Raw genomic sequence first — 17,507 nt, forward strand, 5'->3', positions numbered from 1 at the left:
AAACATATTATACACATACTGCACCTATTTTAGACTTGGTCTGCAATAAAAGCTAAGCTTTTTTTTTATTATTTTCATCAGTTTTTTTAAGCCATAAACATCGATAGTGTAGAAAGCTACTATCACTCACCTTGGTTATAAAACACATTGTCCACACCATTGATTACAACAAATCCCTAATCTTAAAAAGGCATCTGTACTGATTCTTTTTTTTTGGGGGGGGGAGAAAGATAGAGCAAGAGAGAGAGCGAGAGACCAGAAGAAGAAGAGGACAAAGTTAAAGTAGACAAAGAGAAAAGAGAACGTCTACGTGAAGAGTTCCCAGTAGTTGAGCGCAACGTTCAAGTCTTCGTAGATTCGTCTATATGCATTACACAGCAGAGAACAGAGGGAGACTTCAGTACGTATGTGTTAATTTAGTGCTCTGAGATATATTTAAGTGTGCTGTGTTGCATATCCGCTTTAAGTCTCTCTCTGGGACTCCTGCCCTATGTACATATCCGCCAGTTTTTTGAACTGTGGACCCCAGTGACTCAGATATTCAAACTCTTGGTCCCCCTCGGTGGCGGCCGATTCCAGAGAGCTGAGGGACTCCGCCAAAGAGCCGTTGCCTTCGTAGGCATAGGTAGCCAAGGAGTCATAAGGGGGCGCTGTGGGATCTGAGTCGTTTTCCTGCAGCCGTCCGTTGATAAAGTCCCTCACGTCTGTGTTGTCTTTGATGGGGGACGTGCGGCGGAAGGGGAACAGCATTTCGGGCATTATATCCCGGCGGAGTTTATTGGTGTCGATGACCTCGGGGTTCCGCAGGGTTCCGATGTCGAAGGCCTGCGTGTCCTCCTCTCCACCGCCCTCGTCGTTGTAGCTGACCACGTTGTCCCTGACATCTTCTTTTGAGATGATCAGGGGCTCCTTTTTCTTTTGACGCCGCAGGGCCGCAAACAATACCACAATCACTATGGAGACAGAGACAGACGAATAAAATGATATCATCAGCATGGTGCAAATCAAGCTGAACAAAGCTCTGTGATAGTCACGCATTCTGAATGTCACTGAGACACCTGACACTCTGGTAACTACTGAGCCGAAGCAGTGCTTCCTACAGGCTTTTGCAGGATAATATGTCTTGAATACGTTTGAATTTGTTAAAAGTGGTATGGTATTACCATAAAATAACATACTAAAAAAATGCTGTGATATATTTTGAAATTACAGATCACTTCACTAATAGCTAAATGATCACAAGTTTTTCAGGGACATTCTCATTTTAGAGAGTTTTTTTGTTTGGAAAAAAATCTTGACTACGCTGAAAATAAAATTGGTTTTGAAACAGTTTAATTACAAGTAATTACTATGAAACGGCGAGTGAAACACTGAATTAAATGTGAAATTTTGAAGTAGATAGACTGAACCTTGAAAGTGTCTTCTTTGCTTCTGTTTTATTTACAACATCTTTTTTGGTTACACTTTATTTTATGGTGTCCTTGTTACAGTGTAATTATACATTTAAGTACTGAGTAATATTATGAACTACATGCACTTACTATATGGTTAGGATTAGGGTTTGTCTTAGGGTTACTTGCATGTAATTATGTATAACTGAGTGTTATTATATTAGTAAGTACATGCAATGTGTAACAAGGACTCCTTAAAATAAAGTTTAAAATATTATTATTTTTTCTCGCAGTGCAGGATGAGTAATCAATATTGTTGCTCCAAAATATAATTCTTACAAATGATAACTTTGCAATTGTGTCTTTTAGGAGTGCGGTAGCATACAAATGGCTTCAAAGCTGCCACACATGGACTAAAAGCCCCAAAACTGGAATCGACTTGTCAGAAAGACATCAGAAACTGATCAGATTTGCTTAGACCAGATTTTGTAAGTATTTTTTTTATAACTTTTTTTTTTTTTTTTTAAAGGCTCATAAGATAATTCAGACTAAACTGTGTTTGTGAGTTGGTTCATTCAGATGATTCACATAAATAAACTGATAAAAAAACAAAAAAAACAAATCATTGATATGTATGTGGTATTTTAGGTCCTAGGTTTACAGCAATATATTGATTCAGATGCCTTCATTAAAGGGGTCATATGATGCTTTTTTTAAAGATCATTATTTTGTGTATTTGGTGTAACAGAATATGTTGACATGCTTTAATGTTCAAAAAACACATTATTTTTCAAATACTGTACATTATTGTAGGTCCTATATGCCCCGCCTCTCTCAAACGCTTCGTTTTCTACAAAGTCCCTCCTTCCGACAAGTGCAGTCTGCTCTGATTGGCCAGCTGACCCAGTGCATTGTGATTGGCCGAACACCGCAAGCACCCGTCGGAAATGTAACGCTCATTACCATAATCGCGAGCGTCATCTTTCAAAATAAATGTAAAGACAGAGCCCGAAAGGGGAACAGAGTCACGTGACAGACACAGGAGACTTTAGTCTTTGCAACTTCAGGGATCTTATCTATGCACAATCAGCTTGTAACACTCCAAAGAGAAAGGAAAACTTGAAATTGCATCATATGACCCCTTTAAGTTTTTGAGATATAATTTGATCTATGCAATCATATTTCATTATGATATGGAATTCTATATTTGCATCATATAGTTTTGTTATATAATAGCTATAATTTATAGTGACTAAAGTTACTTGTAGTTAGTTGCTTGTACACAGTTATTAAATAAGATATTTGAAGAATGTTGGTAACCAAACTGTTGACGATAGCCATTGACTTCCACTGCATTTTTTTTTCCGTATTGGATGCCGTCAACTGTTTGGTCACCACATTCTTCAAAATATCATATTTTGTAATCAACAGAAGCAAGAAACTAGTACAGGTTTGGAACAAATGGAGAGTAAGTAAATAATGTAAAAATAAAATAAAAATTTTGGGTGAACTATCCCTTTAATTCAGTGTATTACCTGCCATTTCACTGTAATCATATGTGAAATTTACTAGCAATTTCTGATTGAAAATTGTTTCTATGCTATTTTTTCAGAGTAGTGTAGCTTGTTGAAATAGCTTTTAGCTTAGCTAGCTACAGTTTCAAAGTAGTTTCCCCATCATTCAATTGAGACTGCATGTTCACAACTCACAAAACACATCATTGCTTTTGCTTAACTGTTGTAAAAAGATACAGAGTACAATTGCTACGGCAACAAGCAAGATACACACCAAAGAGTGAGACTTATGATTAGGTTTAGTTAATTCAATCAGGGACAGACCAGACAATCGATGGCTAGGACAATCAAATTGTCACAGTCACCGAAAACAGAAGCACTGAGTCAGCTAAAAAAAAAAAAGCAGTTTTGCGGCTGCTCAAAGAATCGGATAGAGAAAGCGTGCATAATCTCAATCACTGCGGCGAGAAGAAAGGACTGCCGGAGAATCACAGGCTGTTCTTGGATGGCTAAAGCAGAGCACTCAGATAAGAACCCAGTGAGCAGCACGCAGCACTACAGAGAGCTTAGCTGAGATACAGAGGAGTGTGTTTCAAAAGGTGTCATGCGCTTAAGGTACTCATGAATACAGAAGAGAGAACACACACTGTAATGCAGATAAAGACTTATACTGCTTGGAGCAGTCACCTTGCAGTTTTAAAATTGTGTAAGAAATAAAAAAGGGTTTGCGTTCTTCTCTTGTGAATTACAAATTTGCAAGGTTCCAAAGAGCACAGATGTAAGGCACCGCAGTAAGGCTTGACACATCTCTTTTTTTGAGTAAGAGCGTAGAGATAATGATAATATTAAATAAAAAACGTTACGCAAAGTACTGTTAAAATGCATAGGACGTAAAAAATGAAAAAAGATAAATGTCTCAAGCCTTACTACGCTGTTTTATGTCTATTATTATTCTACACTCTTAAAAATAAAGGTGCTTCACGATGCCATAGAATAACTTTTTTGTCTAAATGATTCCATAAAGAACCTTTAACATCTGAAGAACCTTTCTGTTTCACAAAAGGTTCTTTGTGGCGAAGAAGGTTCTTGAGATTATAAAAAGGTAAGAAAGAAATGGTTCTTTAAAGAACCTTTGACTGAATGGTTCGTTGTGGAACCAAAATTGGTTATTTTATGGCATCGCTGTGAAGAACCTTTTAAGCACCTTTATTTTTAAGAGTGTATTGTATTTTTAATCTATTAATATTAATTGATTGAGTTATGATTTGGTAAGGGAAATTATGATTAAAAATGATTATGATGATTATTATTATTAACATGATTGATTGATTAATTTGCGATGAATTAGATTAAAAAATGTAATCACTTGACAGCCCCAGTTATAATTCATGAAGTTATAAATTAATAATTATGAATTATGTTTTGCAAAATGAGTGGAATCATTCAATCTGAATTTATTAAAGTCTATTACTATAATGACATCCCTACAATTTAAATTATATGTCTGTATATAATTTATAGAATGCAGTAGTCATAGAATTATAAATTGCAGAACATTGAAAAATGACAGAAAAAAAATAATTGCACAATTTTCATCAACTAACCTGTCAAAACAGTTAATTTGCTTAGACTATTTGATTTAGTTTTTTGTTTAATTGCACTTTATTTTTAAAAGAAACAAAATATGATATTTTATTAATTTTGCAAAAAATATCAGATGGCGCTGTTTAAGATGCAGGCCTTTGCACTGAAATGCATCATGTCAAGTGCTGCCACTGTTTGGTGAATTCACCACATAATGTTAATACAGTGTGTTGAGCTTGAAGATATGAGAAGAGGGAATTATGGTCCTAAAAAGGGAACAGGTGCTGTAGTTTGCAGCTTGTTTTTCTTGTTCAGTGGCTGCTCACTCCTCCCAGCAGGTAATCGGAGAGTTCGCCCCTGCCTCCCACTCAGGTGTTAATTATGAAGAAGGAACGGTGGGGGGCAACATGCAGTGTTCTGACCAGCCTGGGGGCCTGTGGTGTGTGCAGGGCTCATTCTGTGATCTGGAAAAGAAATGGTGGTGGAAGAGTGTGGGCTGGATGTGGATATTTCTCGCTCTGGCAGCGTAAAGCAGCTACTTCCTCTATTAGTGCATATTCTGGGCTTTGCATTAGCCAGCTCATCAGAAAAGGGTGCAACAGGAAAGGATGTAAAATGAGGGGCAAATGGAGAGCAGCAGCCTGAGGAAAGAATAAAAAAGCAGAAAGATGCAATAGTTTGTTCTGGAAAGACTCTGCCCTCTGTAAGCTGTCCACTCAGCGCCAGTAGACGGGTTTAGGGGAAGATACTGAAAATGGAGAAGGATAAAGGGGAAAATATCCATATTAAGTTTGCCCAGAGAGGATCGGTGGTGGACTAGATGGTGCCTGCGCAGGGGAACAGCAGAATATGAGATGGCAGAAGTGGTTGAACACACGGCGCACAATTGTCTGTGTTGTGTAATGGGTAGAAACGTATACATATGGACATATCATTTTGGGGTGGAATTTAAAGGGGCCATGCACTTACAGAATTTAACTTTTTCTTGATGTCTGCTTATAATGTAAGCGGTGTGTGTGTGTGTGTGTGTGTGTAGCTCATATTCCCAAACTTTTGAATGGTAGTGTATCACGGTTTCTGAAAAATATTATTTATATTAATATGTATTTATCAAATCATGATATTGCATCTTTTTATCAAATAAATTAAGTGACTGTAAACCTGGCATCTTACAAAAAACATTAAAAAAAAATCATAATTATCCTAAATTTTTAACCACACTAATTTGAGAACAGTGCTTTGTTTACTTTATGACTTGTTCTATATTCATGAGTACATAAAGTTCAATCATATGTGTTGATATTTAAACATGATAAAGTTTAAAATGATTCATCTTTTTAGTACTGTGAGTTGTGTCGTGTAAAAGAAGCAGTAAAGTTAACTACTTTTCCAAAATTGTAGCTACTTATGGGTTTTGAGAAGCTTGTAGCTTGACATTTTAAAACAGCTTCCCCAGCAACACCAACTTTGATACAGTACATAGCAAAAAGAAAAACACGACTTGTGGGTCTCAGGATACTGTTGGTGAATTTAAATGAGTTCAAGAACTGAAGCGCCATGACTTAAAAGTAATCAATTATGAAGCATTTTTGATGTCTTCATAATGTTTGACAGTTTTTAACATTTCTTGCTGCTTTGCTTTGTACTTTAAGATATCATCAGTAAAGAAGATAACTGGGTGAAAAGTTAGGCTAGACATTGAATATGTAATGCATTCGAGAGGACAGCTGCAAACAGGTTCTATTCTGAATTTGTTAGAACTTTAAACGCGAAGTTAAATTGCTTGACTGGTGCACAATACAGCTGATGCATGAAGAAGCATTGATGCTGGAGTAAAAGTCTTTACTTGAAACATAGCTATTTTATTTCAAAATAGACGGTACAGTATGTCTTTAATATGTATAAACAAATGGAGACCACTTCAACCAGCATAAATAATAGATAGAAAATTCAACCTGAAGTTCCTGAAAATATTTCGTTTTACCGATTCGTACAGAGGCAGATAATAGAAAATGCAGAATGATGACAGATTGCCTCAGGTTAGATTGGAGACTTGAGAGATGCACTCACCAGCAGTTTGAACAATTACTTATTGATGGATGTTTTAACTTACGCACAACATATTTTTCCTTTTCTCTGCAGAAACAACACAGACACATGCTGTTCAGAACCAGCTGCGCTTTCATACTGCATTACCTTGCACAAGTGGCATTTTAGGACGTCAAGAAGGAGCATGCGACCTACTTAAGCCCCGGAAGAACACAAAGGCCTTTTTGTCAATTGCATACATTTAATAATGAAAGCTATTTTTCCACACTGCTGCACTTTCTGAGAAAAGCGAAGAACGAGAGAGAGAGAGCACCTACAGTAATGTCTTAATGGGGTGCCCTACTTTTTGATTGTCTGGAGGAAATATTTGGAGAAAATTCTAAGCAAAAATTAATAAATAACAGAAAATAAACATTGCAAGAAGGATGCCTCACGGCCCACACTGTGCTGCATCATCAGAATAGCAGGACAAGAGGTCAGGATGCATTACACTCTGCTCGCCAGACACATCGCTGAGATGTTACAAGCGCTTATTTTTAGTCCATGTCCTCTGGACAAATCTGTTATATCTTTGGTGTCATTTTGAGATCGTGACTAAATATAAGAAAATGTATTGTATTAAGAAGGCTGCATCAGTCCAGAAAATATATTATCTATCTATCTATCTATCTATCTATCTATCTATCTATCTATCTATCTATCTATCTATCTATCTATCTATCTATCTATCTATCTATCGTCCTATCTATCTATATGGTTGGTATCTATCTATCTGTCTATCTATCTATCTATATGGTTGGTCTCTATCTATCAATCTATATGGTTGGTATCTATCTATCTATCTATCTATCTATCTATCTATCTATCTATCTATCTATCTATCTATATGGTTGGGCTGTTGGTGAATTTTAATGAGTTTAAGAACTGAGGCACCATGACTTAAAAGTGATAAATTATGAAGCATTTTTGATGTCTTCATAAACTTTGACAGTTTTTAAACATCTCTTGCTGCTTTGCTTTGTACTTTAAAGACAGAATCTATAAAGAAAGTCATTGGCTGTAAAGTTAGACCAGACATTGCATATGTAATGCATTCGAGAGGTCAGCGGCAAACAGGTTCAAAGTTGAATTTGTTAGAACTTTGAGAGCCATGTCAAAACACTTGTCATTATAAGTTTACTTGCAGCATTGCTATTTTATTTCAGAATAGATGGTATGTCTTTAATATGTATAAACAAATGCCGGTTTCGGCCAGCATAAATAATAGATATCTAAGTCAACCTGAAGTTCCTGAATATATTCAGTTTAACCGAATCATACAGAAGCAGATAATAGAAAATGCAGAACGATGACGGATTGCCTCGGGTTAGATTGGAGACTTGAGAGATGCACTCACCAGCAGTTTGAACAATTACTTATTGATGGATGTTTTAACTTACGCACAACATATTTTTCCTTTTCTCTGCAGAAACAACACAGACACATGCTGTTCAGAACCAGCTGCGCTTTCATACTGCATTACCTTGCACAAGTGGCATTTTAGGACGTCAAGAAGGAGCATGCGACCTACTTAAGCCCCGGAAGAACACAAAGGCCTTTTTGTCAATTGCATACATTTAATAATGAAAGCTATTTTTCCACACTGCTGCACTTTCTGAGAAAAGCGAAGAACGAGAGAGAGAGAGCACCTACAGTAATGTCTTAATGGGGTGCCCTACTTTTTGATTGTCTGGAGGAAATATTTGGAGAAAATTCTAAGCAAAAATTAATAAATAACAAAATAAACATTGCAAGAAGGATGCCTCACGGCCCACACTGTGCTGCATCATCAGAATAGCAGGACAAGAGGTCAGGATGCATTACACTCTGCTCGCCAGACACATCGCTGAGATGTTACAAGCGCTTATTTTTAGTCCATGTCCTCTGGACAAATCTGTTATATCTTTGGTGTCATTTTGAGATTGTGACTAAATATAAGAAAATGTATTGTATTAAGAAGGCTGCATCAGTCCAGAAAAGATATTATCAATCTATCAGTCTATCTATCTATCTATCTATCTATCTATCTATCTATCTATCTATCTATCTATCTATCTATCTATCTATCTATCTATCTATTGTCTGTTTGTTATCTGTCTGTATTGTACGGAGACCGAGAAGTGCAGAACAAATCACAATTCTGAAAACAAAAGAACAAATTACAAACGCAAATGCAAGTCTAAAAAACGCGCACCTGGAGCTGATGTTCAACAGCCACTTTTAACTAAATGTAAATATACACTCCGTATGTTTTATTCCAGAGTAAGGGCAATTCATACAATACATTTAAACTGAGCTACTTTAATACCATCTCCGAACTTTCTACCAGGACTCTGCTGTTCTTCGGCTGGTTCTTCCTGTATACGTTGATTGACAGATGTCTCGTCCAGTCAGCGGTGAGTAATCCCAAACCAATGGCACGGTCTCAAACTATACCTACCTCTTCCGGTTTGTCTGAATTTTCGTTGTGTTTTCTGACTTATTATTTTGTTTTTGGACTTATTATAATGTTTTCTGAATTGTTGTTATGCTTTCTGATTTGTTATTTTGTTTTTTAGACTTGCATTTGCGTTTGTAATTTGTTATTTTGTTTTCAGAATTGTGATTTGTTCTGCACTTCTCGGCCACCGTAGTATTGTCTTGTCTGTCTGTCTGTCTCGTTTTCTATCTGTTTGTGTTATCTGTCTGTCTCTTTATCTGTCTATGTCTTTGTCTTTCTGTCTGTCTGTTTGTTTGTATTGTCTGTCTTTCTATACGTCTGTCTGTCTGTCTGTCTGTCTGTATCTTTGTCTGTCCGTTTGTTTGTAGTTTATGTCTGTCTCGTCTGACTGTTTGTATTTTCTGTCTGTATTGTCTGTCTGTCTGTCTGTCTATCTATCTATCTACCTACAAATTAATTTGAACTCTAACAAATGATATACCGTATTGTGAAGTTTTAAATGATCTACTGACAAGCACATCAACATTAATAAAACATTTTAATACACCTTTTTTGGAAGATGTAAGACTTTTAAACAGAGACTGTGATAAACTGGCCAGGTTTGCGGCTCCATGAGAACGTGTATAACATAATGTGTGGCCACTTCTGAAGTCCACAGCCAATCAAAACACTGTGCCAAAGTACAGCCTCCTCCTCATCAGAAGGTGATTAATGTATCTTCTGAGTAAACACACCCTGTTCTGAGCCTGCAACCAAGAGATGTGCGACTCAATCACAAAAGCATCCCGCTTCTGACCTGAAGAGGTATGACACAACAAGAGAAACAGCTAGAAACCCAACAACCTTTCTCCTGTCTCTGTTTGAGCCTTGTTGATTTTACTGCAGAGCCACAGTGTTTGTACTTTTTGGTGAGTTCAGTCTGTAATGTGGTTACATCAGTGCATATAGATTATATATGAAATGCTTCTAAGAAAGTGCACTACATATGGTTAGAGGATTCCTATCACGCATTAGAGTACATAAAAATGATGCAAGTAAAGAGGGCTGCTATGTTCAGGGTGGCCTAAATCAGATCCGGATTAACCATATGGACAATTGGGCATCTGCCCAGGGGCATCATGTTCAGAGTGGCACCATGCAGGGCCATATAAATGTTTTTAAATAGCTAAACATGACCCAATGCTGTATATTTACAGGAGTTCAACACTTACTCAGTAATATTAAAATGCAGAGTAAGATGGCCACCAGGGCTCCGGTGCTGAGTCCAGCTGAGAGCAGCAGGGCTTCGTTACTGCATGTCTGCACATTCCCACGGCTGTCGCAGGCACAGACACGGACCGTCAGCGTACTGGTGCTGCTCTGGATGGGGTAATCGTTGTCTGAGATGACGACAGGCAGCAGGTATGAGCTCATCTCTCTTCTGTTGAAGCTGCCCCGGCGGGTCAGGATCCGCGCTGTGTTGTCTACAAGACAATAATGTCAAGATCAAAAGCGATACTGAGACTAGTGTGTAATAGACGGTGTTGTTTTCAAAGCTTAAGTATTGAGCTGTGTTTTAGCTAGCAATGTAATTGTTGCGTCTTTGGCATCGTGAATAATATGTTTTGAATTAATTAAGACACAGTAACTGTTTGTAGTTTGCTTGCATGACAGATGTGCATCTGTAGTGTACTATGACTTATGCTGATACTGTTTTCAAGTACAAACATACTAACTATGAAGAGCTGTAGCCGATTGCAAGGTTAAGTGTGTATGTGTGCCTCTAGTGGCACCAAATGGAATTTGGAATAGTTTTCAAACAGGTTCCTCAAATAATTCACCCCATCTGCTTTGACATGTTTGAAGAAAAGTAATATGTATGTATTTTTTTTTCTTTTTAATTGTAACTTCTGTCTCACAAATGTGACTTTATTTATCCTAACTGTGGCTTTGTGGTTTGCATATGCAACTTTGTATCGAACCATTTATTTAAAATGTTATATGCAAATAATTGCAACTTTTTACCCCAGTTGTGAGACTAAATTTATGTTCAAAATTTTGAGGTCAGTATGATTTTTATTTTTTTTTGAAAGTGCAGTGAAAACACATTTCAAAATAATGTGAAACATTATAACAGTATAAAATATATGCTTCTATTTGAATATATTTTTTAAAAAAGAAAGTAATTAATTCCCAAGATGCAAAGCTGCATTTTTAGCATCAATTACTCCAGTCTTCAGTCACATGATTCTTCAGAAATATCATTCTAATATGAGAAACCTTTTTTAACATTATAAATGTCTTTGCTGTCACTTTTGATCAAATGAATGTGTCCTTGCTGAATAAACGTATGCATTTCTTTAAAACAAAATCTTACTGAATGGTAGTGTATTTTTGTTTAAACTTTAATTTATATTTGGAATCGCAACCTTTTGTCTCAGCATTTATATTTGACATTGTATTTCTTATTTTAAACTTATCTCACTATTTTCAATCTGATGCAGAAATGGTTTTCCATTGAATTACCTTCATTGTCGAAGATGGTGAAGTTTGGATTGATGGTGCTTAGACTGAAAACAAACTTGTGCCCGACAAGAGGTTCATCAGTGTCCACAGCACTTATGGTCTGGATGAGCTGGAAACATAATAAGCAAAGATGATTAGCTGTTTTCATTTCATTCTAATTCAACATAGAACTGCGCAATATAACACAACCATCCTAGTCATAAATGTAGCTCTAAAGCTCCACAGAACAGCAGAAAAACAAAGCAAGCAGAAGCGTTTAATAAACTATTTGTGTGAAACAATGAATAAACATGAAACTGCGGCATACCTGACCAGCTTTGACATTCTCACAGACAAAGGTCTCGTAGTACATGGCGAATTCAGGCGCATTGTCATTCACGTCGCGCACTTTGATAAACACCGGCACTCTGGTTTGCAGGGCAGTACCTAGACGCCAATGATAAATGCGTTTTAGCAATTGAGGAAGATATTCAGTTTGCATTCAAGAGGTCTAATTTTGTTTCTCTCTATTTGTCTTTCAGCCTTTTACCCCAGGCATATATTATTCTACCGAGAATGCAGAAAGCATAAATTAAACCACAACTCAAGGTGACAGTTTGATTTTTGTCATCAGTCATTTATTGTATTGCTGTGGTTTAAGCCGTTTCAGAAAATGTCTTGAGGCTCTAGAAGTTTTAGTCCACCTTATAGCACATTATTTTAACAGGTTTGAACAAACAAAAAACCTGAAAATGAATTTCCTAGCATATCTAGTTCATGAGTTGAAATTGAAATATTGAATTAAAAGGCAAGAGCTTTCCGGATTGTTATAAGTAAACCTTGCGGTACTATCCCATATCAGCAATGGCTCACAATGCAAACTTACTGAGTTCGGTTGCCAGAACAGAGATGTTGTGCCATTTGGAAGTTTCTCTGTCCAGACCCTGCAGTGTGCTGATGGTCCCATTGTTGGAATCGATGCTAAACAGTCTCTCCAGGTCTGTGTGGCGATCAATGGTGTATCTGAAAACAAGAATGACGGTAATGAATACCAGACAGTGGAGCTCTGATTATGCTCAGGCACAGGGACTGAACATCCTCAGTGTTTTAAAGTGTTGTAAACACGGCCCCAGGAAGTGAAAAAGGGTACATCACACACCCATAATCAAGGGCCCAGAACAGTGCCTGTGCAGTCCACCAAATAAATCAGCCCAGACTGATTTAATTTTCCTTCAAACAGTTAGATGTATTTGATTTGACATCTCTATTAGAGAACAAATTTGCCCTCGTCAAATGCATTGATGTTAGTTACACGCTGAGGACAACAAACTATACATTGTACCTCTTCCTTTTAAGACCGTGGCTACAAACTACCCTGCTGAAAAGACCAGATATTGAATTCTCATGCTGGTCCGGACTGGTTTACAGCATATATATATATATATACAGTGGGGCAAAAAAGTATTTAGTCAGCCACCAATTGTGCAAGTTCTCCGTATTCCCCCTCTTGGACGTTTTTATGTTCTGCTGATTCTCTAATTTGCTATTTTGACAGAGTTTAACAGAAAAATCTTATTTTGTGTCATTGTGGAACTATTTCTACTAATTGGTTAAAGTTATTAAGCATAAACTCATTATTTGATGTAGAACTTACCAATTCATGAATTGAGTCAGTTTACTGAAATGCAATTAAAACAAATTGAATAATTTGAAAATTACTCTTAAAAAATTGTTAATTTTTTAAAAATGTTTAATTCATTGTGTTACTTGTGGTTTCTTTGTAATTATTTGTGAAATTGAACATTTCTGAGGGAAAATTGTTTCAAATTAAATCCTGTAATGCCATTTCCTTTTTCTGGATAAAAATTATATTTATTTTTATAACTGCTGAATTCAAATTCAAGAATTGTTTTTTTAAATCCAAGTCAAATCTGAATGACTTGCATCCCCGTGAGTATTCATGCTTTTCAAGTCAATATTTGAGCAAACAACCTTCAGCTGTGCACATCATTGTAGTTCTTCCCCATTCTTCTTTTCAAAACTGCTTCACCTCTGACAGGTTGTATGGACGTTATGATTCCACCCATAAATACTTGTTTGGAGATCTGAACTCGGGCCACTCCAGGGGCCTCATTTATAAAATGTGCGTATGCACAGATTTGATCTTAGTGTGCATATGCTAAAATCCACGGCAACGTTCATATTTATAAAAACGTTCTTTGACGTGGAAAAGTACTTACCACCACATCAGGGTCTGAGCAGACGTACGCACTTTTCCTTGTGGCAATGTCGGAGTACTGCAGCTATTTGGACATCTAAGCTACAATAATAATAAAAGCAGTGTAGGAGATGCAGTGTAAGAGATTAATTGTGAAGTGTAGTAAGATTTTTTATTAACGGGAGTTTTTGCGAGATTAAACTGACCTTTTTAGTAGCCTAATGTTGAGAGTTCTTTACTCGCTTTCTGTGCCGTTTATTCCATGTTGTTGTTTTTTTATTATTATTTTATTTTACAAGAGAACTTGCGAAGTCTTGATTTACATATAACGCGTAAAAAAAAAATAAAAAATGCATAAACGCATCTCCGACTGTTTTGTCTGTGTCGCCGAATAGGCCTCGTGCAATAATGGTTTTAATATATTCTATTCAATAACATTGTTAACTGTTTATATTTATAACATCTGCTGCTTTGCGTTTGTGAAAATGAATAGAGACATCAGTCTTAAACTTTGTTTTTGTCATTTACATCAGTTATATTTGTATAAAATACACTATATATTTTTGTGTCAGTACATTAATGGCACATTTGAGCAGCATTAGTAAACTGTGTAAATATGAAGAAATGCCAAATCACATGCAGGTTTTTTCAGACCGGAGACCATAATCGTGTAATAATTTATTTTATGATATGAAACGTCCAATTTTTCTTTCAATAATGTTTTTTAAAGTTTTGCAAGAATTTCGTGCTACTAAACTTTTTATTAGTTGTCATAGCAAGTTTTATTTGAATTCATAGTGTTTTCTTTTGGAAACCTAATTGTTTTATAATTATTATTTCTGTTGTTTCTAGAAGTAGATATTTTGATAATAGTCAATAGAAAAAATATAACCACACACACACATTGTTTGTCCACAGAATAATTACACATTATTAAATAAAAAGCATCCCCACACAAACCTCTACCTCCGCCAGCAGGACCTCAATTTCAGACTCAGTAAAGTTTTTATTTTATTTAATTTTTTCTCTATGTGCTCGTCGGAATTCGGATATTGGCATGTGCTCTTTTATATGGTAATGATATTAATTAGGGGGCGTTTATAAGGCGGACATCTGACACCAGTCAACTCCGCACAATTTTAAGTTAATTTGCGATTTATAAATGTCACATCTGGAAGAAAGGCGTACGCACGTGTTTTTGTGCACACGTTCGTTTTCTCTGAATCGCACATACGCACTTTTGAGAAACGATCTTAGAACAAATTTAGGATGGTTTATACGCAACATTTTATAAATGAGGCCCCAGGACACTAGTTGTGTTTTTTTAGCCATATTTGACTTCATGCTTCTGGTCATTGTCTTGCTGGAAAACAAATCTGCTCCTGCAGGTGTCTTGCAGACCCCATCAGGTTTTCCTCCAGGGCTTCTGTGTATTTTGCAGCATTCATTTTACCCTCCCAAGCCTTCCAGGGCCTGCTGCAGAAAAGCATATATGCCCCTCAGCGTGATGCTGCCACCACCATGATTCACAGTGGGGATGATCTGTTTCTGCTGATGCTCAGTGTTTAGCTTATGCCAGACGTGGCGTTTATTTTAATGGCCAGAAAGCTCCATTTTAGTCACATCAGATCATAGAACCTTCTTCCAGCAGGCTTCAAAGTCTCCCACATGCCTTCTGTAGCCGAGATGTCATATGACAGTTTTTTAGCAGTTGCTTTCTCTTTTCCGCTCTGACTGGTGAAGGACACGGGTAACAGATGTCGAATGTCTTTCCAATCTCAGGTACTGATGCTTGTAATCTTTTTTGAGTTTCCTTCTTGCACAATGTCGCACTGTTTAAGGACATCCTCCTCTAGGTAGATTTACAGCTATGCCAGGGTCTTTCAGTTTCTTAATTATTGATTTTAACTGTACTCCAGGGGACATTCAATGACTTGAAAATATCTGTGTAATCATCCCCTGCCTTGTGCATTTCAATTACTTTCTGCTGTGAGTGTTTTTCTGGTGTAAGTTCTGCCACAATGACTCACCAGAAGTTGGACCTTCCAGATGGAAGCGTATTCAGACCACAATCAATTAAAAACCCTTGACAACACACAAATGATTTTTATAGAACTATTTATGTAATATTGTAATGCATTATGTAATGTAATGTTGGGTTTTATATTTTATATTCTGAACTATTTTAGATAACTTTATTTATTTAGCCATTTAAAAATGTATTAATTTATTTACTATTAATTCGACTGTGATTTTTCTGATTTTTCACTGTCACTCCAAACACCATTAGTTATGTCAGTAAATATTTGTGTCATTATTATTTAAGTATATCTGTAAATATATATAATTTGACCCTCTAACACTTGCACTCTATATTCTATTTCTATCCTCACTACTTGTTTTATTTTTTATTTATTATAAAAAATTACCCTCTAACACTAGCTTCATAGCATACTGCGTTAGGGTAACTGAGACTTGTCACAGCACTTGCATATTATTGCTCTTTTGTCGATTTTGATATTGCTTCTATTATCCTCATTTGTAAGTCGCTTTGGATAAAAGCATCTGCTAAATGACTAAATGTTAATGATAAAACCTCATTGATTGATTGATTGTATGCTGTCAGATCTTAGTTTATGTAGTGATGGTTGTTGACCTAGGAAATCTTGTTGCAAGACCTCTATTATTCAAAACTTTTTTTTTCCAGCAGAATAGTGGTACCTTAGTGCTAGTAAATGCTAATTTTTAAGTAATCAATTATGTGTTATGCATCGAATAGCCAGCTGTGACGAACACCTTCCTAGCCGAAGCAACTAGCAACTATCAATTATCCTTAACCGCATATTGCGTGTTGGGAATTTTGAAGTGGCTCGTTTGAAAGAGCCTGAATGCTAATCACTCTGTTGATCCCCTGCCTTTTGTTTTCATGAAATAAGAAAAGGAAATATTTCCTATTAAACCCATTTATCAATGTCAGCTTACATATTCTGCTGACATTTAAATATGCACCTGAGTGTGACGTGCATGAGTAAGCCAGAAGGACATGCTTTTCAGACAATCGCTCACAGTGCACACGCGGACAGGTGATGAGAGACAAGACACACTCTTTCACACCAACTTTGTGACTTATAAAAGTCTGAATTCAGAAAGGAAAGGAGGGGGGAGATAAAAAAGCTCCTGTATTCATCTTGCCAAACTTCCGGAGGGAAATCACCAACTGAGGCCCTATGAATAATTTGCTTTTCCCCCGTCTTCACACACATACACATGCACACGCTTGGGAACATGTTGATGGATTGGATTTAACCGAGCACGAAACATCTGATCAAAAACCAAAATATGGAAGGCAAAGATGTGTTTTGCTTGATTTTCATACACTGTAATGAACTTCATGTTCTGATGCTTTGGGAGACACTTTTCAAGGTGTCATTTTGCCGTTTTCCCCCGCTGTACCTTTTATTTGTGTCTAAGGTGAAAGCAACCACTTGTTTGTTCACTGAATATTCAAAAGCATTTAATTACCGAATCCCTCTGTTCAAATCTCTACTGGACCATTAAATTGCCTGTTACAATGGCTATGATTATCTGTTGACAGAAGCCACCTTATTAGCTAAATAAGCCTTTGGATGATAATAAAACTAATATAATGAGTGCAACAGAAAGCAACGCAAAGCTAGTATGAGCATCAAAACATTAAAGGGGTCATATCAAGCAGAATCAAGTTTCCCTTTCCTTCATTATGCTAAAAAGATACTTTCAGACACTCAAAATGTCCTTGCTAATTATTA

The 17,507-nt window shown here is 36.6% G+C and overlaps 1 protein-coding gene across 1 annotated transcript in view; it reads right to left on the bottom strand.

Annotated features, from left to right (window-relative positions):
• Nucleotides 1-253: 253 nt before the first annotated feature.
• LOC107582207 (cadherin-10-like) overlaps nucleotides 254-17,507 on the bottom strand; it is a 41,831-nt gene continuing 24,577 nt past the window's right edge. Inside the window, exons 5-11 of the mRNA XM_016267957.1 lie at nucleotides 15,750-15,804; nucleotides 15,358-15,453; nucleotides 12,388-12,524; nucleotides 11,830-11,948; nucleotides 11,523-11,631; nucleotides 10,229-10,480; nucleotides 254-953 (exon numbers count right to left, since the gene is read on the bottom strand). Of these exons, the coding sequence (XP_016123443.1) occupies nucleotides 463-953; nucleotides 10,229-10,480; nucleotides 11,523-11,631; nucleotides 11,830-11,948; nucleotides 12,388-12,524; nucleotides 15,358-15,453; nucleotides 15,750-15,804 (1,259 nt within the window). The 3' untranslated portion in view covers nucleotides 254-462. The remainder of the gene's footprint in view (nucleotides 954-10,228; nucleotides 10,481-11,522; nucleotides 11,632-11,829; nucleotides 11,949-12,387; nucleotides 12,525-15,357; nucleotides 15,454-15,749; nucleotides 15,805-17,507) is intronic.

This window comes from Sinocyclocheilus grahami, unplaced genomic scaffold (genome assembly GCF_001515645.1).
Source record: "Sinocyclocheilus grahami isolate Dianchi unplaced genomic scaffold, SAMN03320097.WGS_v1.1 scaffold41.1, whole genome shotgun sequence".
Taxonomy (NCBI): Eukaryota; Metazoa; Chordata; class Actinopteri; order Cypriniformes; family Cyprinidae; genus Sinocyclocheilus; species Sinocyclocheilus grahami.